Below are 22860 nucleotides of genomic sequence, written 5' to 3'. Positions count from 1 at the left end.
CTGCCTCTGGAGATGGGAGAGGATCAAAGCGAAGCTTCCTCATATGTAGCAGACTCCGAATACCTAATATTCCCTTATAAAAGGCCTTGTTTTAAACACCAAATACAGAGGGAGATCAAAGCTCAGCTTCTCATTTCTCTAACAGCCCTCAGAAGGCTCCGCCAGCCAGCCCAGCACACACATACACGGGGCTGACACCAATCCAAGGTACATAATTGAACTCTGCTAATTTGTCAAAACCATCACCGCGTGCTACGGAAACAGCCAGGTACCTTGTTCACAGAAACCTCAGCTGAGGAGCATCCCAAAGCCATGCCCTCCCTTCCCTGGGGTGCTGGGGAGATTGAACAACAGCTGTGCATGGAAACAGAGTGGGATATTTTTCCCCCCTTTCTCTTTTCACAGGTGATGTTAATAGAGGTGATGCTGGGAGGGGTGAAACAATCCCAGACCTGAGAGAGGGGGAGCAGGCTCAGGGGGGTCCAGCTCGAGCAGATACCAGAGACAGCTGGAGGAGAAGTAGCTGGCTGAGGACACTCCATGAGACACCCCAGATTGGGTGGACACAGCGTCAGGCACCCTCCAGCACATCTCAACCATCACAGGAACAAAAGAATCCCTTTGCCTTTCCACACCATGCTCTGCTTTATGCCCAGATTTCCAGCAACCCTCTGTACCTGACCCCTGCTTGATGGTAAAGTGACATCAGGCCAAGACTCAGGGGTTTGCCAGCAGTTATGGGGACCTCCCAGCAGGTCCCAGAGGCTCAGACAATCGCTAGGCTGCAAGGGAGGGCAGACAGTCTGTGGGCCTCCAAGACAGAGGGGCTTGGGATGCCTAGGGCTACGCCTAGAGTTAGGATTGAGACATCTAAAGAGCCCGAAGCTCCAGGCACAGTGGGCTGGAAAGGGCCTGCAGGAGCCATGGTGGCAGGGCCCTAACATAGCTGCTCCTGCATCTTTCTGAGCTGGAAAACCCAGGTAGTGTGCTGGGGTAATTAACTAGGGTTAGGGTTAGGGTAACACCTAGGGTTAGGGTTGAGAGATCTAAAGGGCCTGGAGCTGCAGGCACAGTGGGGCTGCAAAGGGCCTGCCAAGGCAAACACGGCAAGGCCCCAACCTTGCTGCTGCCACACCTTTCTGATATGGACCCACCACAGGGGTGAGCACCTCAGCCCCAGCCACAAGCTGAACTGTGGGCTGGGCTGGGGCCCCAGAGAGCTGCGGCGCCTACAGCTGCGGGGACACTGGCAAGGGACAATGTAGAAGCCATTGCAAGGGCCTCCATCATGGCAGGCTGCTGCCAGAGACTGGAGGTTGCCTGTCTCAGAGCATCGTGGAACAGCAGTGCCTGGCTCTGCTGGGAGGACCTGGCCAGGTTTTGCAGAAGTGAGGCCTTTAGCACCTGCTGTGCCCCAGAGCCGCCCCAAGGCCTGGCTGAGCTGTCCGCCTGGCTCCTGACTACAGCCCCTCTCAGGGCATCTGTCTGGTATCATCGCTTTCCCTGCCTCAGTTTCCCCCAACCCAGGAAGCTGAACAGCATCTGCTGCACATTACTCTGTTAGAGAGCAGCTGCTCTTTGGCCTGAGAAAGCAGAGAGAGGTGCGGGAGCCTCACTCGTGCCTCCCCTCCAGCAAGGAGTGGCTTATTAGACTCACAGAATCCTTAATGAGGTGGGCAGGGAGCCTGAAGTGGCCTTGGAGTTTCAATGCTGATTTTTCCCTCACCTTTCACTATTTTGTTTTACCATCAGGTGGGCGCTGCCTGTGACCACAGGAACTCGGTGCTGCACAGTCAGACCTGGAGCTGAATATATTTTGCTGGGCAGAAGGCAAACCCCACCCCAGAGCAAGAAGGATGGAGTAGGAATGGGGTTTGTGCACAGGGCTCTGCCTCCTTGGTTTAGGAGCATTTTTGTTATTAATATTTTCCTCTCAAACTCAGTGGGACCTGACTGAACACCTCCCACCCTGCTCCAGAGAGAGGAACTAAGCATCAAAGCTTTGATACCGCCCTGATGGCCAGCGGGGGATGTGGATTCACATCTTTACAGCACTGTCAGGCTCTCTGTCGCAGAGACTTCAGAGCTGGTGGAAGGTGTGATGACCCACAGCCCTGGAGATGAGAGCCATCTGTGCACCACAGCCAGCATATAAAGAGGTTCCCACATTTCCTGATACTCCCAGAGGAGCGGGAAAGGGGAGAGCCAGCTCCCATGGCAAGCAGAGCCTTGCACTGCACAAAATCTGTCTCAAGCAGGTTGCAAGAAAATATGATTTCTGGAAATCCTTGAGGAGTTAGTATTGAGGGTCAGCCGGAAGGAGCCAAGCTGCCATCCCTGGCCCCAGCTGAGGGTCATGCCAGTCCCTGAGCACAGAGCTGTGTATGGCCTGACAGCCTCCCTCAGGACTTGTTTCATGTGGAAAAGCAGTCCAAATTCCAGCTCCCTTGAGACTGCATGCCACTAGAGCAGAGCTCACACAGATCCATCAAAGAGAGGGAGAGGATGGAGATCTGGTGTGGGCACAGGCAGGGGACTGTGGTGAAGAGAAGGGATGTCTCACTGAAGATTTGGGTATGAATAGAGCACTTCTTGGCATGAGGCAGCTGCCTGGAGACACTGGGGACCAGCAGTGCCTCTCCCTGCTCTAGTCCCACACATGGGGCTTAGCCTAACAGAAGACAAAGACCAAGACTCCACAGGAAGGTCTCCTCTGCTTTATTCCTTACACTCTCCTCCCTTATAATTTCTCTGGAGACTTTCTGAAGACACAGTAACGTCAGTGTAAGGGCATCCCACAGACCTACAAGTTGGGAATGTGAGTGGTGCAGTGTTCTGGGACCACGAAAGGTGCTAGCTCTTACTTCTCCAGGTATTCCTGCACTGAAATCCAGGTTTTCAGGGGATCTGCTACTCCTGAGCTACCAGAACAAGCTCTCCCTTGCTCAGTGTTGTCCTATGGGAATGTCTCTCTAACAGACCTTGCCAAAGTACTACAGAACCTGTTGTCCTCTCCTGCTCCAGGAGACACAGGAGGCCACTTAACCAAGCTCAAATAAAAGCAAACCTGCGTACCTCCTAAGTGGAAACTTCCCATCACATCGTCTGGGATCAATGCCTTGACAGTACAAATAATTAGGCTCAATCCTGCAAAATCTTATCCAAGGAGAGAAACCCCAAGGAATCCCTCTCCTCGGACCTGATAACTATCTGAAGGCACCTGCAACGACACACAAGCCTGGTGAAATCGATAGGGGAACATCATTGTAAGAATTAACTGTATCTGACGACGCATCCTTCTCTATTAGAGTTACGATCCCGTCCAATTATGGATCTTGGCTGAACTTGTAATTATGAGTTTGGTACTCCGACTTCCCACTACGCTATTGCTTTGCTTCCATGAGGGAGAGCAGAGTCAATGAAAGGATAATGGAAAATTCCTTTCAAGGATGCAGTGATGGCCAAATTTATCTAGACAGGAGGGGAAGTACAATGGGGACTTTATGCAAGACAATTCCCTCAGTTAGCCCCCAGTGAACATGAACAAACCAGGTTCTCACAGCATTGCTCAAACACTAAGGCAGATCTAACAGCCAGCCCTGTGCGACGGTGCGAGGCAGCTCTGCCTCCTGAATTCCCTTCAAACCCAGCCATCAAAGCTGCCCAGGTGAACAACAGCTTATTCACAGCGAAAGAAAGGCATTCTTCCCATTCATCTGTTCCTTTATATTTGCCCTACAAGGAAGCTTAAACCAACAACCAAAAACCAACATAGACGTCAATAAAAATATCTTTGTACCCGGCATCCAGTAAGAGCCTTTTTCAAGAGACTGACAGAGCACTTGACCTCAAGGGGAATGGCATCAAGGCAGCCTTGCAAAGATTTATCTGCCTTTCATTAAAATGCAGTTTTCCATACCTTCCCTGTGTGCTATCACCCCTTTCCCTGATGGAAGCTGAAAAAAACCCAAACTTCAGTGACTTTTCCAAAGTACCCAAGGGCTGTAACACCCAGCTCAGTATTTTAGAATAAATTGCTGAAAAAGCTACTCCAGCGCTTGGGCAATTTGATCCCTGCAGCAGCAGTTTTTTGGGGCAGTTTCTTTAGTCCCTGTTTGCAACACAACCAATCTCTCCCTTCTGTCACACAGGCACAAAGATGATCAGAGGGATGGAACACCTTTCCTATGAAGAAAAGCTCAGAGAGTTGGGATTGCTCAGCGTGAAGAGAAGGCTTAGGGGTGCCCTAATTGCAGCCTTCCAGTACCTGAAGGGAGCTGGAGAGGCATGGAATGACATGACAGGACAAGGGGGAATGGCTTCACACTGTCAGAGGGTAGAGGGGGATGGGATATTGGGAATAAATTTTTCTCTGTGAGGGTGGGCAGGCCCTGGCACAGAGTGCCCAGAGAAGCTGTGGCTGCACCTGGATCCCTGGAAGTATCCAAGGCCAGGTTGGACAGGGCTTGGAGCAACCTAGGATGGTGGAAGGTGTCCCTGCTATGGCAGGGGGTGGGACAAGATAATCTTTAAGGTTCCTTCCAACTCAAACCATTCTGTGATTCTGACTATGATTTTCCCCTGAACACAGCTGTGTTTGTACTGCAACAGGTAAGTAACTCACGAATCCTCTCATCCTTTTCATCAAAAGATCATTTTAAACACAGCGATGATTTCTTTTGGTTCTAAAACACACGGAAAAGAAAAAAAAAAACAACCCAAACATATAAAATTGAAGTCCCAGCCTTTGAGCAGGAACAACTGCAGCACACCCCTGTGCATGCGTGAGCTTATTCCCGAGTGCCACCATCGAGTTGATCAGAGCTGTTGAGGCAATTTCACATTCAAATAAACACATAGGAAGCATTTATGGGAATGGCTCATCATGGAAACAAATGGGGCCGTGTGCTGCTGCGGTGGGCACCGGCATCTATCTGGCTGCTGCGCTCTGCCGAGGCCTGGCTTCCTGCACAAAACAAATGGAGGGAGCAGACCCACTGTGCAATTTTTAAATTGCTTCCCAACGGAGTTATTTCCCGACAGTGATTTTTCAAACCCAGCAGCAGCAGCAGCAGCAGCAAAACTCGTCCTCTCCTCCACCAAACAGCTTGGGCTGAGAGTCCCGAACAAAAACCGATCCGGCGTGATGTGACCAGAGGAAATGCGGGCACTAATTTCAAACTGCAGATGATATTTCAGTTTCTCAGCTTCTCTAAGTCACAAAAGAGCCTAAAGGGACTCGGGTCTACAAATCCCTGCCCCAACCCTCATTTTGAATTTGTTCCTTTTAATTGCCTTTGTGCCAAGAGGAAGGCTGGGAAATTTTCATCCAACGGATGCTTTGCATAGGAAACAAAGGGCAGAAAACAGGAGTTTGGAGCAAGGAATTGCCAAGGTAACCATCCCTGACAGCTGCACTGGTGCCAGGATGATGACAGACACAGTCATTCCCCACTGCTGCAGCTTTGGGGAAGTGCCAGGGCATGTGGAGGGTAACTGATATTAGAAACCAGCAAAGAAACCCCAAACCTCAGCAACATCACCGGGAAATGGGATTTATGGTCCTGCAGGGTGCTGCATCACACAAACAGCACATCTTGGGATGTCCTTACCACCACAGACCGGTGTGGCTGTCCTTTAGACTCGGGCAGTATCAAACACCATCACCCACAGGGACAGCCAAGGTGCTCCACCATTTGTTTTCCCCTGAGAAGTGAGGAATCACAGTGTCCTTTTGTACCTTTGCTTCGCCTCCGGCTGCGGTACTGCTCCGTGTAGAAGGTGAGCTGGGTTTCATCGTCCGCCTCTGAGCCAGAGTTGCCTTTGGCACGTCCAAACCCGATCCCACCTGCAGGCAACAGAGAGGAAAAGATCAGCCCTGGCAGCTGGGATACTCAGGAGCAGGTGGAGCCAGGAGCTCCTCAGCAGAGCTGAGGATTTGGCCAGCAGCCACCACTCCTGGCTCAGGGCTCTTTGCTTGAGGTCACCAGTAGTGACCAGGAACTTTTGCCATTCATGATTTCATCAAAAATCAAGACCCCACGGTGCCTATAGTGATGTGAATGCAAGAAGATGATATCTACCCTCAGAAGTATAAAATACAAATGTATTTCAAGGGACTGACAAAGAAAACCCCTGAGCATGGCAGCTGCTCTCCCCAAGGACACCTGCATGGTGCAGTTTGGTGAATTTTAAGTGTTCACTTCAAAGCAAAATCAGCAGGGAATACCAGTACAGAGTGAACACAGCACTCAGAGGGCACCCAGGACCCCCCTGAGGGTCCTTCCTGCCTTGCTCAGGGCCCACTTTGGCCCATCTGCTCTCTCAGCTCGCTGTGACAGCCAGCAGCACATCCCTGCAGGGGTCAGGACCAACAGGAGCAGGGCTGGCCCTTGGATCACCCAGCTTTCTCATCTCTGGAAATGGTGTGGGATGCAGCAGGAGCCCAGCTGGCTTCATCCCCAGACCCACCAAGGAGCGATGGATGCTTAAAAAGCACCACAGGCTCTAATTGGCAGAAGTCCTTCAATCTTTGCAGAGCTTAAAGCAAAGAGGCCTCTGGGGGTTGACAGTGGCCCTTTAAACTGCCATTAAAATATTTTACTGTTTTTAAAAAATCTTTTATTCTAGGCAGCAGCACAATTTCTCCATTTCTTGGCAGGAGAGCAGAAAATGAGCTGTACCTTCTGCCCTCTAAAATCCTTAATCACAGCGATGAGAGGTGGCTGGCAGGAGCCAGCGGGACACCAGGAGTTCAGCACGTGGCTCCTGCCCTGGCCATGCCCTGACCTGGCCAGGCAGTGCCCTCTAGGGCAGTCCCCACAGCACGGTAGGGAGAGGCTCTGCTGGCTCCTTTCCTCCTGGAAGCAGCAGGAAGGGTCAGTGCTTGCCCACAGCAGCGTTTGGTACTTGGGCAGGGGGGCTGGGGGTTTATAGACTCCAAACCATAACCCACCATCAGCCCCTCTTCAGCACAAACACCACAACAAACACCCAGTGCTACGACATACCTGCACCAAGGGGTTTGAAAGGCACAGCAAAGTGGTAAAAAATCTTAATTAACCTGGGCTTCTAACGCAGGCCCTTCGGCAACCAGCCAGGGCTGCAGCCCTGCTGCACATCCCCTCCTCACTGAGCAGGGACTGCCGCAGTGGCCAGGGCTGGGGGACAGCTCTGGGAAGGTCCCCCCTTTCCTCAGAGCTCAGCACAGCCATTGCCCCTGCCTGGGAGAGGGACCTGGATGCTGCCTGCATGGGTAGGACATCCCTGTGTCACCTTCCTGTGCACCAGAGCTGGCCCCTTTCGCACAGGCAGATGGCTGGGTGGACAGAGGCAGCGATGTGGTGCTCTCTGTGCTGTCACACCCCACTGAGGTGACCAGGCAGCTGGCACAGGCAGCAGCTGCTCCGCCAGCCACCGGCCCAGCCCCCTCCGGCCGCTCCGCGTTTGTGTGCCGCCTGCGTCTCCGTGATGGATGGAGCTGACATGTTAAATTACTCAGGCTGGATGTCTTCAGAGAGCTGGTGACAGCGATATTGCATTTTCTGATTACCCAGCACTGAGCAGGATGTATAAATACAGGAGTTGTGAGACCCGGCACAGGTCCCCAGCCCGCAGCGGAAACGTCTCCTCTGACCCAACATGCAGTGCCAGAGGTCAGCCTGGAAACACGAGCCTGGGGCACACACGGCTGCCAGGGATGTGCTTTCACACCTCTGTGCCATCAGTGATGCTGGAACACACCTTGGCTGTGGGTTTGAGGATCTTAGAATCCAGCTGAGGCAACGTGGAGGATGCAGGGATGCTAATCCTCAAGTAATCCTGCCATGAACCTGATTTCATGTTTAACTGGCCCCAAAATCTGGCCAAATCAGCCCTATGAGACATTAACAATTGGTGCAATGCCTCCTGCCCCAGCTCCACAACCAGCCTTGTTGTGGAGCACAACCAGCCTTGTTGTGGAGCACCACAGCCTTGTTGTGGAGCACCAGGCTGCTCTCCAGGGCACAGAGCTGAGGATAATCACGATGGGGCCAAGGATGCTCATGACAGAGAGCACCCACGTGCAGTCGCTGATGAGCAAGGACAGCACCCAGTTAAATCTAAGCAGTCCTGCCCTGTCAGCATTCCCTTTCCTATAAAAGCAGGGAGAAAACCACCAACTGTCACAAGACAAAAAGATCCTAATCACTGCAATCGGTTACAAATTGGAATTAGATGCTTAGGAGACAGAGAACAGAGAAACTGAGACTTCTCAGGGTGGTGTATCTGTAACGCACTGACAACTCTGTCCAGCAGCTCCCACGGGGAGATACACTCTCTTTACACCCAGTTTGCTCCTGGCTTTTTAACTGGGGAACAAACAAAGCTCCCCTTTCTCACCTGGACCCTCATTCCTGCCTGGTTCATTCCCAATGCAGTGGGGCAGGAGGCAGGCAGGGATGGGGAGCTCAAGGAAGATGCTCGTGTTTCAAATCCTGTTTGCAGATTTACAAGCTCGTTAATCCCTTCAAATAGATCTCAGCTCAGCCAGGCGCCAGGGCAGGGCGCTTGTTCTGAGTGCAGCATTAATTTAGCGGGGAGCAAGGCGGGGTGCCAAGGCAAACACCTCGTTAGGGTGTAATTAAAGATGGTCCCGTTAATGCGGAGTGGGGATAATGAAATAAAATTCTGGAATCAGAGGCTCCATTATCCCCAAAGAGTTTTTGACAGCTGAAGCCACGTGTATGTTTTTAAAAGTGAGGTTTTTGTCATTGAAGAGGAAATAAAAAGCAAACATGACATTTTTAATCCTTTCCCTGAAGCCAGGAGGTCACAGAATATCTCAGGGAAAGAACTACAGATGTAAAAGGAATCAAAACGGAGTTAAAATAAAGACAGAGGTAACAGCAACTATTTGGATAACTTCTATCTGAGGCCAAGCTGACCTCAGATACTTAATCCTGCCAAGTTGGATGTTATAATAGAAGTGGAAGCTCGGTTTTTCCCACAGCAGTGCCACCTTGGGTGACATCTTTGTGCATCCCTCTGCCCTGCAGCCGCTATCAAAGGAAAAATGATCTTCTGCATCCTTTTCCTCCACAAAAAGGGCCAAACCCTGTACATAGAATTCAGCACCACAACTCCTCTCATTAACCATGTTGGGTTCACCCCACTCCACACTCATACAATCCTGTCTCCTGGGTGTTCAACAAGGTTCTCTGTTCCCAGACTTCCCAGTAAAAGCTGGATGAGGAACACCCTGCCCAGCATAACAGCAAGGTCCATGCACTAAGAGCTGGCAGGGCAATGCAATTAGCTAAGTGGAGATTTTCAGTTTAATTAATTTAACCCTGAAAAGAGCACCAGCCAACTGAAAGAAAAACCAAACCCAAATTGTGGTCAGAAAAAGGTAAATTAGATGCAGATTTAAGGAGTTAAAAAAAATATATATAATAAATGTATATAAATAAATTAAAAAAACAAACATTTTCTTTTGAAACTTACCCAGTCAACAGAAAGAAAAGGATAAAGAAAACAAACCCTTTAAAATGAAGTGCCCTGTGGCAGGGGTATGTTCACACACACTGGCTTCACTCACAGCTGAGGAAAAGTCTTCCTCATCATTGATCTTTCCTCTTCTGTCTCTACTCAAAACACCCTGCAACAACCAGGTGACAGCCCCATGGCTTGCACTATGAAAAATTGGGATCATGCTGATCCCAGACAGCAGCCCTTGCTCAGCCTGAAGGGTTTTATTTTCATCAAGGGCCAACTCAAAGAGCTGGACATGATGCTTTGAGTCAGATGAGGTGAAAGGTCCCAGCTGAACCCCAGAACAGCCTTACCAGCAAAATGTGATGCTCCACAGGGATCACAGGATGGACAGACAGGGCAAGGAGGCAGCAGAGGTGTCCTGGCAAAAGCACGGACCATGGATGAGCCCAGCTGAGCCTCAGCTCTCCTCCCTCAGGGAGCTTTGGGTAACTCAAGGCACAGCCAAGACCTCCAAACCACAAGTGCAACCCCAATAACAGCACATCGCGATGAACAGCACATCCTGTCTCAGGAGAAGGACCATTATTATGGATTATTTCTTCCCAAATCCAGAGTGTTTTTAAAGCCCTGCCCCAGGAGAGGGCACCAGACCCCCTCTCTGTGCACAGCGGCCACCCCCAGGGCCACCTCCCAGCCCGGGGCTGGGCACACAGCATGGTCCATCAGCCAAACCCACACCCTCAGTCCCTGCCCTGCTGCCTCTCCCCAGGGCATTGCTTCTCAGCCCTAGGGCAGCCAGGCTGGGATGCTCCAGGGCTGCATTTCAGGATCAACAAACCCTCTGGAAAACAGCATCCTTCCCTCCAGTGCTGCCAGCCCTCAGCACAGACCTCTTCCTTCCAGCCCTCCCCTCCCACCCCTCAGCTCTCTCCATCCTCGCTCTCCCTCAATTATTTATAAGCTCTGAATGTGCTTCACTCCATAGAAGTGTTTAGGGAGAAAGGTTGTATGAAAGAGGCATTAGACAAAATAAAGTTATATGGCACTGTAAATAGAGAGGGTGGTGTGGTTTGGTGGTTTTTTTTTTTAAAGTCAATCTACTTGGGAAAACGGCACCTTTCCCAGAGCTGCTGAAACACTCAGGGCACAATAATGAGGAGCAATGGGCAGCAGCTTAAGCACTCTCAGTGCAGGGAAGTGAAGCAAGGCGAAGTTTATCCCAGATTTGTTTCCCTTGGGCTGGGGGTCAGGTTGTTTTTTGGTTTGGATGGTTTATCCCATCATTTTGAAGAAGTAGCACTTGGAAACTCTTTCTGAACCTTTCCATAGAGAGGAGGAAATCCTTCTGCTGTGTGCAGCAGGGAGAACTCTCCAGCTGTAGGGCTTTGATGAGGTTAAACATTAATTAAATCAAACCACAAGAAAATAATTACACACATGCATCCATCAGGCTGACTTGTCACTACCCAGAACCAAAGTTGGATGCAAACTCCATCAGCGGAACTGTCATGCGGCCGTTAGGAGGAAATGAATGTATCCCAAATGGACAATTTCATTTAGGGGGAGGAAAAAAAAACTCTCATGGATTGCAATGGATTAATGAGGCAAAGAGTTTATGTTTGCAATTGGATGGAAAATGTAAACATCCCGAGTTTGGTATCATCTACCCTGAAGGGTGGTTCACACTCCAGCCACTCACCCATCAGAGGGAAAGGTAACCACAGGCTGTAAAAACAAAACCTCTGGCACAGGAGAGACCAAGGAATGAGCAGGGAAAGGCATGGATCAGCTCAGCAAATAGTGCCTGGCCACCACTTCCACCAGTAGAAAAATATTTAAATTAAGAGGGAAAGAGGATGGATGGGATGGGGCTGTGCAGAGTGGGATCTCCACTGGGGATACTGGGACTGGCTGGCTTTTTGGGGCTGCCTGCTGGTTTCTGATGCTTGAGACCTTAAAATCTGTGCTAGTGAGGGATCCCCGTGGCTGGGGACACTGGAATTTAGAGTCCCCGACTGAAGCCCCTGGGGTACATTCTGCCTCAGGCTCCTCATCCCTCACAGACCAACCTCATATTCTCATATTGAGGAGACAAGTGGGGAGAAATGGAGAGAGACCAAAGGCGCTCTTGTCCTGATATCCACTGACTGTTCCTGTGGCCACTAACAGGCAATCCTGGGGAGGTGGGAAATGGGGTGGGGGTGTCCCCAGGGGCACCAGGGGGTGTCCCCAGGGACAAGCCAGGCTGGCTCAGGGTCACCCTCTGCTCCCACACAGCCAGCAGCTCTGCCTGCAGCTGGGCATTGTGTCTCCTGCTAAGCTCAGCTGCAAGGATTAACTGACTTGCTCCATTAGTGACCAAAAAGCCTCTTACCTTTGGGCAGTTCAAAAGTGAAATAAAAACACACACACACAGAAAAAAAAATGAGGCTGGAGCAGGGAATCAGGGAAACTTCCCCTGACAGTCCGTGTGGACCCCAGAGCACCCACACCCACACTAAAATCCAGAGACACGTATTTGAATAACTGCTAGAAAACAAACCAAATAATTTAAACCAGTTAAAGAGTCAGAACATTTTCTTCACACTAAGTAAATAATTTATGGGCAGAGCTATAATAAAAAAAAAGCCCTCTCCAGGCCTGTATCGCAGGAAAATGTATCAGGAATAAAAGATCACATTTCAGACTCATAAATAAATGAAAAACAAAACCAACAGTAAACAGAAAGAGAAGTATTTCCTTCCCTGCTCCCAGTGCTGCCACAAAGACCTTCAGTGCACTGGGCAGACTGTGGCCAAGAGACCTTCATCCCCATCATCCCTGAAGGGATCTGATGTCTCCCTCTCCTCCTCCACAGATGGAAACCTGGACCCAAACCCTTGGCACAGCCTTTTGTGTTGTACAGCTTTACATCCATGAATGCTGCTCCCACCTTCTGCGTACCTCCTCAAAGTAGAGTTCAAAAACCCCTAAGCACTGGGAAAGCAGAAAGAAGAGAGGTCCCAGTGATGTGAATTACAGCCAGAATGAATTTCACCCCTTTGTGAAACAAAAATTTGACAAGAAAGTGTTTCACTCCCATCTCAGTTAGCTGGGGCAGCTGACAGGCACTCTGGGCTTGCAGCAGAACCCCTGGGAGGGGACACGATGTGACACAACTCAAACACCTCCAGAGCCTGCTGCATGGGATTTGCCCCTCTCTCACCCCACCACAGAGAAGCCCTGGCATCCCACACTCACCAGTGAGGATGAGGAAGCTCCCACCTTCCTCCCCAGCCAAGCTCCTTGGCCGTGGGCACCTACCTCGCGGCCGGCTGCGGCGTTTCCGTCTGCCCACCGAGGTGCTGCGCAGCGCGGGCTGCAGCTGCCCGATCTCGATGGGCGTGTTGGTGCGGAAGCTCTCCTTGAACTTCTGCATCAGGGACTCCACTGTCTCCTGCGTCACCTCGGCAGCTGCAACACCAGCAAAGAGGCTGTGGTTAGAAGGGGACAGGGCCATGGGGTCTCCCCTTCCTGTACATACTCTGCCTTGCTTCAAATCCTGGGGCAGGAGCTCTGCCAAGACCCTCTGACATCACCCACAGGGACCTATCCAGCACTTTTCAGATCTTACCAAAGCCGCAGAAATTAGAAAATTGTAAATTTCCAGAAATGACATTTTCTATGCTGCTTTTCAGCCTTTTGGTTTATTCCTTGCCTCTCCCCCAGGTGCACTTGGAAGCGTCATGCCCTCACCACCCAAGTCACACCTGAAAGGTTCAAGTCACACAGGGAATTAAGCTAGCTTTGAGGCTTTAACTCTACACCAGAAGCTCACAATTGAACTGCAACCTTGGCAGTCTTTTAGGCCAGCAGGAACACCCCAGTAGCCAAGTTTGGGATTATGGAGGGATGGGGAAGGCTGAGATGGAGGTGAGGGGAACAATGTGTAGCTGGCCCAGCAATGCTCTGAGCTGCAGCAGGATTCCTTGGAGTCTCTCAGAGGCTGCACTGACGTGCTGGGATGAAGCACCCCAAGGTCAGGAAACAGCTTCCTGCAATGCCCCACAGCACATGTCACACCATGAGGATATTTAGGCAACTCCCCTCCTTGCTCTCGAAAACTCTCAATTCAGAAATGCCAAAAAATCCCCCCAGAACTTTTAATGAAGCTCCCTACCCACCTGCACAATGGGCAGTAACAGGAAATCATGAAACCACTCACAAAAAGCAAAGATGAAATTTGGGATCAAAAGGTTTGTCCTGCAGAACATGGAGGTCTCCTGGGTTCAACACTGGTTTGGCCTCTATCAGCTCCTTGAATAAACTCATTAGCAGGACATAAACTCAATCCTATCTCCATTTCCAGAGTCACAAAGTCCCCTCGATGAGCTCTGGAAGCTCTCCCTGACTGCAGCATGCCTGTATGGAGATGGCAGGGATCCCACATCCTACAGCCACCCCACATCCCACTTGTATAAAGGATAGGTGAGCACCCTGGAGCTCCCAGCCTGCCTGGAGTTATGGGCTGATGCATCATCCCATCACATCTCCTGGATCCAGACAAATCAGATGTCCATGATGCTTCTCAGGCACCTGGCAGGCTCAGGATGCAGAACTGCTCTGCACCAGGGACACCAATTCCCTTCCCAGTGGGGTGCAGGGAATTGAGAGTTCATTTGGAACAGAAGCTGGCCATGCAGGATGAGGCATTTGTAATTCTGGACAGGGATTTCACCTAAACACGGAGTCTGCAGCAGACTTTCCAACATGCAGCCATGCTGCAGGGAGCAGAGAGCTCTCAGCACCCAGTGCCACACCAGCCCATGGAGCAGCTCCCCTTCCTTCTCCCTAAATCCCACAGGTGATGCCCTCAGCCCATCCAGGGTGCTTTCCTGTACCTCTGGGCTGCAGAGATGGCTCTGAAATCTGCAGGGGCCTTTGGGAGAGGTAGAACCAGAGAGCAGAGCAGGAGAGTACAGCAGAGATTCCTCCACCCAGAGCTGCCATACAGAGAGACAGAGTATATATCCAGCCACACCAGGCAACAGAGAAACGAGGATCCAACCCACTGCTTAAGTGCCAATAATGGGAACCATTTCAGGAAAGCTCCAGAAAGACAGGGAGCTAAGGGACCAGCTGTGTTATGTCTCTAAATTTTCCAGTACCAGGCTCCCCCAGGAACCACAGATCAAAGACAGAGCTCCCCAAGGGCCCCAGCATGTAGGGCAGGCACAGCCGATTCCTGCAGTGTGGGATGCCCCAGCAGGCAGCATCACAAGGGAAAAAGTATATCCAGAGCAGGGAAAGGTCTCCAAAGAGCATCCAGTGCCATCCCCACAGCACACATCCCAGCCGAGGTGCCAGGGAAGGATGCTGTGGCAGCACGGGGGTGGCTCAGCCTCCTGCCACTGTGTTCACAGGGGGAAACCTGACCCTGCAGGAGCACACGTGGCAGGGCCTCCCCTGAACAGATGGAGAGTGCTCCAGAGCTTGGGGCTCTGTGATACAGGACATGTGGAGGTGGAACAGGGAGATCTGGAGTGCCTTACACGGCTGAGGCTCACTTACTGAAAGGAGGGCATGAGGAGAGCATGGCAGAGAGGAGGAGGAGGGAGCCATGCCTTCAGTGAGCAACGAGGTCACAGCAGCCTCATGGCTCCTGCCTGGCTGATGGGAGCGTGGTGATTGTGCCCATCTGGCCACCACACTGGCACAGCCAGCCCAAGGCAGCTGCTCCTGTGCCTGGCAGTGGAGAAAACACCAAGGTGGGTGAGTGGGGAGAGGAGGAGGTCCCTCAGATGTCGGCTGTTTGAGATGATGCTACAAATACTGTGGGAATGGGAGCAAAGAGCTGGTGTGTCTCACTGCTCTGCACAGCTCAGGAGTGACAGCACTGTGCCACACACAGTGCACTGGCTTCTCTGTGCCCCTGAGCTCAGGGGTTTGGAGAAATGAAATGGGAAAAGGAAGCAGGAGGGAAGAGAGAAAAGTAAAGCAGGGGAAGAAAGGAAAGGGAAAAAAGGGAGAGGGAAAGGGAAGTCAAAAAAAAAGGGAAAGGGGGGAAAGTAAGAAATGAGAAATTACTCTTGTTGACATGATCTCAGCAAGTGGAGTTTGGCGTGAGTGGGCAGCATGGAGAAAACCATCGGTGACAAATGAAAGATGGCAGAGCTTCAACTGTGTGAGCATGAGGGGTGAAGGATGAAGGGAGAGCCCTTCATGCACTGCCAGCAGTGCCAAAAGGGAGGGAGAAGGGACCACTGCACCATAACGGAATGAGACAGCACTGGCTGGAGCTGCTCATCACATCCATGAGAGAGACAGTCCACTGCAAACCAAACTGCCACCTGAGCCACCCCACAGCAGCCCTCAGAGGTTTTAGCTGGTCAGAAAAGTGGGAAGAAGTGCTGCTGTGGGGGAAAACAGCAACCTTCATAATTTGCTTTAACTACTGGCCAGCCCTGGATGGGTCAGGCAGTTGGATGAGATGATCCCTGCAGATGGATTCCAACTGAACTATTCTCTTCTACACATCCCTGCAAGCCCCCCCTGGACTGCCTGTGCCAAGCACGGGCTCAGCCAGCAGCTCCTGGCACCTCCACAGCACCCACACGCTGTGGAGGCACGTTCTTCTCCCCAGCACGACACAGCCACGTCAGCAGTGCCCAGGCACCAGCGCTGGCCCAACACAACACGTTTCAGAGGCGACAGGACCGTCCTCCCCTCGAGCTGAGCTTGCCAAACGCCTTCTCTCCCCTCCCCGGTTTCCAGGAGATAAATCCACCCGGGCTACTGAGCTCACATCTCCGTCAGCGCGTTAAGAGATTCTCCAGGCTGGCAGAGGGGGTGAGATTAAGATCCACCCCGAGGTTTGGCACAGTGCTATGATCTCCATCTCCCCCCATTCCCCAGCCAAGCCTTCAGCAGCACAACCACCCCAGCAGCAGGCTGGAGCGGGACAATCACGAGGCTCTCCGTCCTCCGCAAAATCAGCTTCCCTCTCTGGCAGCGCTTTAAGGACACAGCTGAAGGTCACCCTACCTTTGCAAAGCACAGCACACATTCCTGACGAACACCTCCCTCCTGTCCACCCCCATATTCTATTTGAAAAGCGGTTTGCTCTCCTTATGGCTCCCCTATTCGTTTGCACGTCTCCCACAAAACAATTCCTACCCAGAGCCGTTCTTCTCCTCCTTCCTTTCTGCTGGCACAAATTGCAGTGGGAAAATATGTTGTTTGGCTTAAAAATTACAACAACAACAACAACAAAAAGTAGTCATCAAACTGAACAATATGAGCAATGTTTGGGTAAAAATACATTGCAATGGAGATGGGAAGCGGCAGCATTCGTTCCAGCCTTTGCAGGACTCCCAGCACAGCCAGGAGAGCTGCACCCTTCCCAGACACACAGGCTGGCTGTGAAGGGCTGTTTTGGGGAGATGCCACAAGTAGGATCTCACCATGCCAGGAGGGATTCTCCAGATCAGAGTCCCAGGCTTGGATCAGTGCAACAAACCCTGTTTGACAGATGAACCAGTTGTGAGCCTCCACCAGTTGCACCTGGATGGCATCTCCATTATTCCAGGGCAGTTCCAAGGGAAAAGGCACTACAAAAACCCCTTTGACTTCCAGCAAAGCCAGACAATTATGGAAATATCTCACAGCTCTTGGAAAATGAGCTCTCAGCTTTGCTGAGGTGTTTTAGTCTTCAGACATGTCCTTGAGGACCCCAGTGGAGCAGCTTCTCCCCAAACCAGGCTCAAACCTTGTGCTGCCATTGGGTGGTGGGAGAGCTGGATGGTCCTACAGCTTGGGTTTTTCATCTTATTAAAACAAAACAGTGATGTTTCCGGTCTGCAAAGGTGCCAGCTTCCCTGAGCCTCCCAAGCTTTGCTGTCTGGATTAAAAGTTCTTTTCCTGGAGCCACAACCAAGACAACACCTGCACTCCCACAGCTGCAGGGAGACAACCAGCAAGGCAACAGCAGCTTCCATCAGATCTTCCCACGCTAGGTATGGACAGAAACATATTTCTATAAAATACAGTTTTTTAAGCATCTGGTTTTCCCATCCCTCTCTTTGATTTCTGGCTGTCAGAAGGCAAGTTATCGATCCCTCAATATTAACAGTGGCTACAGTGCTCCCAGAGTTTTAGGGAGAGGAATAACTCCAGGGCATCTCAAGAGCTGCTTGACTGAGCATTTTGCAACAAGAGAAACTCAACAGGGATTGAATTAAAAAGTCTGGCTGCAATTAGAACCCAGGGTCAGTGGGCCTGACCTGCATGGCCACATGTAGGATGCAGTCTGCTTATCTCACAAACGCTCTTCTCAAATACTCTCCTGCCCTTTCACTGACTGCTTCCAGTATTTTTCAAATAATCTGCTTTTTCTAGGCACAGGGCAGGGCACTCTCCTGGGAACCACTGACGTGAGCTCTAAAGGTCTAATACATCATCGCATCTCTAACACGCCACAGGAACACCAGGCACGTGCAGCACAGTTTAATAATGTTGTAATTGTTTCCTCCAAATCAACCCCCTGATACTCAGCAAGCTCATTTTGATGTTTCTGGATCAATATTTCAGAAATTTCTGTTCTACAAAGAATTTCAAGAAATTGACTTTCCGATCCTATTTGGAACGAGCATAAATTTCACAATACTGGGAGTTTTCCACATGGTGGAAACCCTGATTTCTCACCAGCTCTAAATAATGGGTGTTTGTTGCTTTTCGAAGCATGAAATAACTAATGGTGTTTGTTCTGAGACTGGGATGTGGACTGATTTTCAACAGTGCCACCCTGAAGGTACCGAGCTCCACAAAGCACAGAGTTTTACTAGCATAAAATTAGATAATTACACTGATGCTGATGTGATGACAGTGGGAGAGATTTGTACAACAGCTTCGCATGCACTCGGAGGAAAATACATCTGGAGAGCAACATCCTGCCACAGAGCACAGGAATGTGGCAGAGGCATGGGAAACACTGGGAATTCACCTCTCCACGTGTTTCTCCAGCCACCAAACCTCTCTTGAGCAGGAGAGCCTGTCCCCTTTGGTCCCCTGATCTCCAGCAGTCCATGACAAATGCCACATACAGCCACCGTGTCCAAGAGAAACAGGGAAGCTGCTGGTTGTATTAAACAACCAACTCAGGAGATATATATACTTTTTATTTAAATGCATATATATATCTCCATATATGTTTTTTATTTAAATACATATATATATCTCCATATATATACTTTTATTTAAATGTGTATATCTATATCTCTCTCTATATATGGATATATGTAAAAACATCAGAAGGAAGCAAAAATTACCACACATAACAATACAATGGGGGACCAAGCACCTCCTGCAATGCCTCCATTTCCAAACCATACTCACATGAACCCATCAGGGGAAATGCCACCCATGGCACCGCGTGCTTTGTCACAGCTGATCCCCAGCCCAGCCCTGTCATCGCAGCATGAGGGAGGATCAATCCATCTCCAAAAAGCTCTTTTACAAAGTGGGGCTCTCACACACAGCAACAGAAGGAGAGAGCAACCCAGGAGCATTTTGAAAACAGTCTTGTATTCCACGTCGACTTTTTCTTTCTTCTCTCTCCTGGCCCTTTTTGTTGAGTTTTAAAATAGAGACTGTATACATTTTTTTAGCACAGCTATTAATACATAGCTATTAATACACAGCTATTAATACATTAATAGATTATTATATACATTAATAAATCTCTCGCTGTAAAAATAGATCTTTATACGCAAAAGTCTGATTTCAATTGCAAATTGGAGGGGGAGGGAAGCAGAAGAAGAGATAAAGTTTTATTCAAGATGTCTCCTTTGAAGGAAACTGAACAAATGTACTTTCCTCCTTCATATATTCATGAGATGACGGCTTCCCTACCCCGTTCTCCGCCACCCTCAGCTCTGGGCTCAGAGCCAGCACAGCCCTTATCTGGTACGAGGCAGGGAAAAAAAAGTCCTGATAGGATCAGAAGTTTTCAGTAGTTTAACAAATCTGGGGAAAAGTCTCCATTGGGTTCTAATAAAGCTTTAGGAGCGTGACAGGAAACGGGATGCCGGGAAAGGCTGGTGTGCAGTGGGGAGGGGGATGGAGAGCAGCATCCTGCAGTGGGGGACAGGGATTCCAGGGCACCCTAAAACCCTTCTGGACATCATCCCACTCTTTGCTTTTATTGCAAAGCCTTGCCATTTCATCTAGAGAGAGCAGGAGAGAACATCTGCAGCTCCCATCCTCTCTGCAGCTGGGTGGGCAGGAACTGGCAGGACCCAATGCCACTGGAGAGGGATGGGCAGAGCCAGAGCCCACGGGCAGCACCACCCAGCCCTGGCCCCCCTGACCCTTCTTCATCCTCTCCCCAGTCACGGCGCTCAGTTGCTTCCCAGCTAATTGCCTCCACTCATGTGTGCAAACCAACCGTTTACCGGAAAATGTCACGGAATGTTAATTTCATTCGGAATGCGCTTCCATTTTTTTACGATGGGAAATGAATAAGCATTGTATTAATGGCATAATTTCCAACTCCAGCCGCAGCCGTGGCCCCGCGGATGGAGGTTTGGAGTTGCTCATCACTCTGCACCTCCCCTGCCTCTCTGCCTTCCTCCTTTCCCTCCCCCTGTTCCCCCCACTTCTCCTGTTGGTAATTAAGATAATGCCATGTAATTATAAACATATTAGGAAAGATCAAATGCTGAAGAGCTGCGGTCCGATGGTCCCGCCTCTGCCTCACACCTCTGCCTGGAGAGAACCTCCCAACAGCTGAGGGGTCCCTGCACTCCTGGGGCTGCTCCAGCTTCCCAGGTGCTGGTTCTGGCCAGGAAAACCTCAGCTCTTCCACGGGGCAAAGACCTTTCTAGCACATCCCTCCCCTACCATGTACAGGGTGTTTATTTCTTCATCCCATTTCCCCTGCAAGGAAAAACCTCTGGCCATGGGGTCGTGCCCCATCTCCACCTGCCCCAGCACTGAGGAGATCCAGTCCGACAGACACTCCATTTCCCATTTTCTCAGCTCTAATAAAACCCTTAACTTAGGTCTTTCTATGAGACATCATAACTTTTTTTTGCTTAGGCAGCGAGCAGAGAGGATGAGGGAAGATGGGCAGACCCTTGGTATCAGCTAATGCTCCTCAAGTTATCAAATAATTGAAAAGTTAAATAAGAACACTCTGGAGGAAGCTTCTCGATTTGGTGCTAATGGGCACACGGAACAGTCTAGGCTAATGTTGCGTGGAGAAGAGACACTGGCTGGAGAGCACAGTGCTGACCTCCAGCTCCCTCTCTCCACCACACAGCTCCTGCAGCTCCACAGAGCCAGAGGAGACACTGCCCCACAGAGCCAGAGGGGTCAGAGACACTCTGAGGGCAGGAGAAAGCTCCATCCCACCTGGCTGAGGATCCACTGCTGGAGGAAGAACCTGGAGGCAGCAGCACCTAGGCATCTGTCAAGTGAGTGTGAGCAAGTGTCAGCACCCCAAAGGATGGGCATGGGCAGGGCAGGGCTCCAGGAACAGCCAAAGCTGGCCAATATGGGTAAAAAACGTGGCACAATGGTCCCTTCTGCAGTCTCAACCACTACCCAACTCCTCGCTCAGTGGCACATTGCTGAATGAACTTTTTAGTTGGGAAATACATTTCCTCTGCCCAGCCGACAAGGTGACATTTTTCACAGTAATGACAATGCTGTGCCACGTGCCAGGATGGATGAGGGAGCTATGCCAACTCAGAGGAGAAGGACAAACGACCAAAATCTCTCAGTGTGGCCAGGAGCTGCAGCTCCAAAAAGCAGCACCAAAAGGACCAAACACCTCCCACTCCGGGCAGCACATGGATGGAGGCAGCAGGCAGCACAGAACGAGCTGAGAGCTGGTTTGTTGGCTCAGGAGAAGACCTGGAGTACAGGGAACACCCAGAAAGCCCAGGATATCAAATCCAAACCAATTCCAAGCCATGAAGGTAAAGAAGTGAGGCTGAGAACTGCCAGGCTCTCAGGACCCACTGGGAGAGTCGCAGCAAACGCCGTAACTCAGCGGGGCCGTCAGAAAGGATTGATTTGAAGCACCTTGTTAATAAGTTTCCTCTCCCACTGGTCCTTCAGGGAGGTCAGTGCCTAATGATAAATGGGGCTGGAAGGTGCCTGCAGACCCAGTATCAGCACAGGTGCCCAGCCTCAATCCATCTTCCTTAGGAGCCAGCTGACAAAACCGTCTCGGTGCCGTAGCCAGGTAAAACACGACCGATGGGAAGAGGACACACAAACAGAGTGAAGAGTTGGTGCTGCAGCTGCCCTCCCTGCTCCCTTCTGCATAAAACCCACAAGTCTGGGATGGACCGATGGGGAAAAATCTCCATATGCCGACTGGTGGAGCCACAATGCCACTAAAAACCGAGAAGAAGGGCTGAGTATCATGGATTGAGACAAACCCATCACTCCTGTGCAGGTGACAGGATCCAGGGCAGCCTCAGCTCTGAGCCCCACATCCCAAGGCCTGAGTCCTAACCAGCATCTATACACTTCCAGCAAATGGGGAACATTGTAGGATTGTTCTCCTTCATCCCACATCCTTTTTTTCCTGATCAGTCTGATTGCAGAAACCAGTGGCAGGTTTTTACTCCATGCTGATACCATGAAAGCACCATCCCTGGAAGTGTTCAAGGCCATGTTGGACAGGACTTGGAGCAATCTGGTTTAGTGGAAGATGTCCCTGTCCCTGGTAGGGGGTTGGAAATGGATGGTCTTTTAGGTTCCTTTCAAGCCAAACCATTCCAGGATTCTGTGACAGCTCTGGGCAGAGCTGAAGCTCTCCCAGGTCCTCTGCGTTGCACGCAAGGTGGTTGCAAGATGCAACCCAGCAGAGAAATTCAGGAGAGGCAAGGACACTTGAGATCCCCCAAGGCAAGTAAACAGCCATCATATTATTTTTTTTAGATTTTCCATCAGGGGAAAAGAAAAAAAAAGGAAAAAAAAGTCATCTTGAAGCTAATCTTGGTCAACAACTGTCCCACAGCCCAGCTACGCCTTTAAATAATGCAGTGCTTTATCAAACATTCATAGTGATGCACAAAGTGATGAACAATGTGCGCCTGGCATTTATATAAATATAGTTCCTGATGGCTTATTTTCCTCGGACAGCCAACACTTCACAGCTTATTGTCTGTGAGCTTGTGATTTTGCCTGGATGGAAAACACTTTGGACACCTGGGGAATCAGGACTACTGCACATGAAACTGCCACAACATCCCCACCGGGCATCTGCAGCCCCACAAAACCCAACAGAAATCCTTGCTCAAGAGCTGCTGCTGGCTTGAGGAGCTGTAAGTCACTTGGCTGTGGCTAGGAGAGGAAGCAACCAAGGGTATTTCTTCAAGGTGGGATGCT

At 50.5% G+C, this 22860-nt stretch overlaps 1 protein-coding gene across 5 annotated transcripts in view; it reads right to left on the bottom strand.

The window, feature by feature from the left end:
* The window catches only part of ASTN2 (astrotactin 2), a 370770-nt gene that overhangs the window by 201179 nt on the left and 146731 nt on the right, over nt 1–22860 (bottom strand). For all 5 annotated transcript variants that reach the window (XM_085077209.1, XM_085077207.1, XM_085077208.1 and 2 more), the window contains 2 exons: nt 12781–12930; nt 5741–5848 (listed from right to left, as the gene is read on the bottom strand). In XM_085077209.1, the coding sequence (XP_084933335.1) occupies nt 5741–5848; nt 12781–12930 (258 nt within the window). The remainder of the gene's footprint in view (nt 1–5740; nt 5849–12780; nt 12931–22860) is intronic.

This window comes from Lichenostomus cassidix, chromosome 17, assembly GCF_008360975.1.
Source record: "Lichenostomus cassidix isolate B80296 chromosome 17, HeHo_3.0, whole genome shotgun sequence".
NCBI classification, from domain to species: Eukaryota; Metazoa; Chordata; class Aves; order Passeriformes; family Meliphagidae; genus Lichenostomus; species Lichenostomus cassidix.
This window is presented reverse-complemented; position numbering and strand designations above follow the sequence as displayed.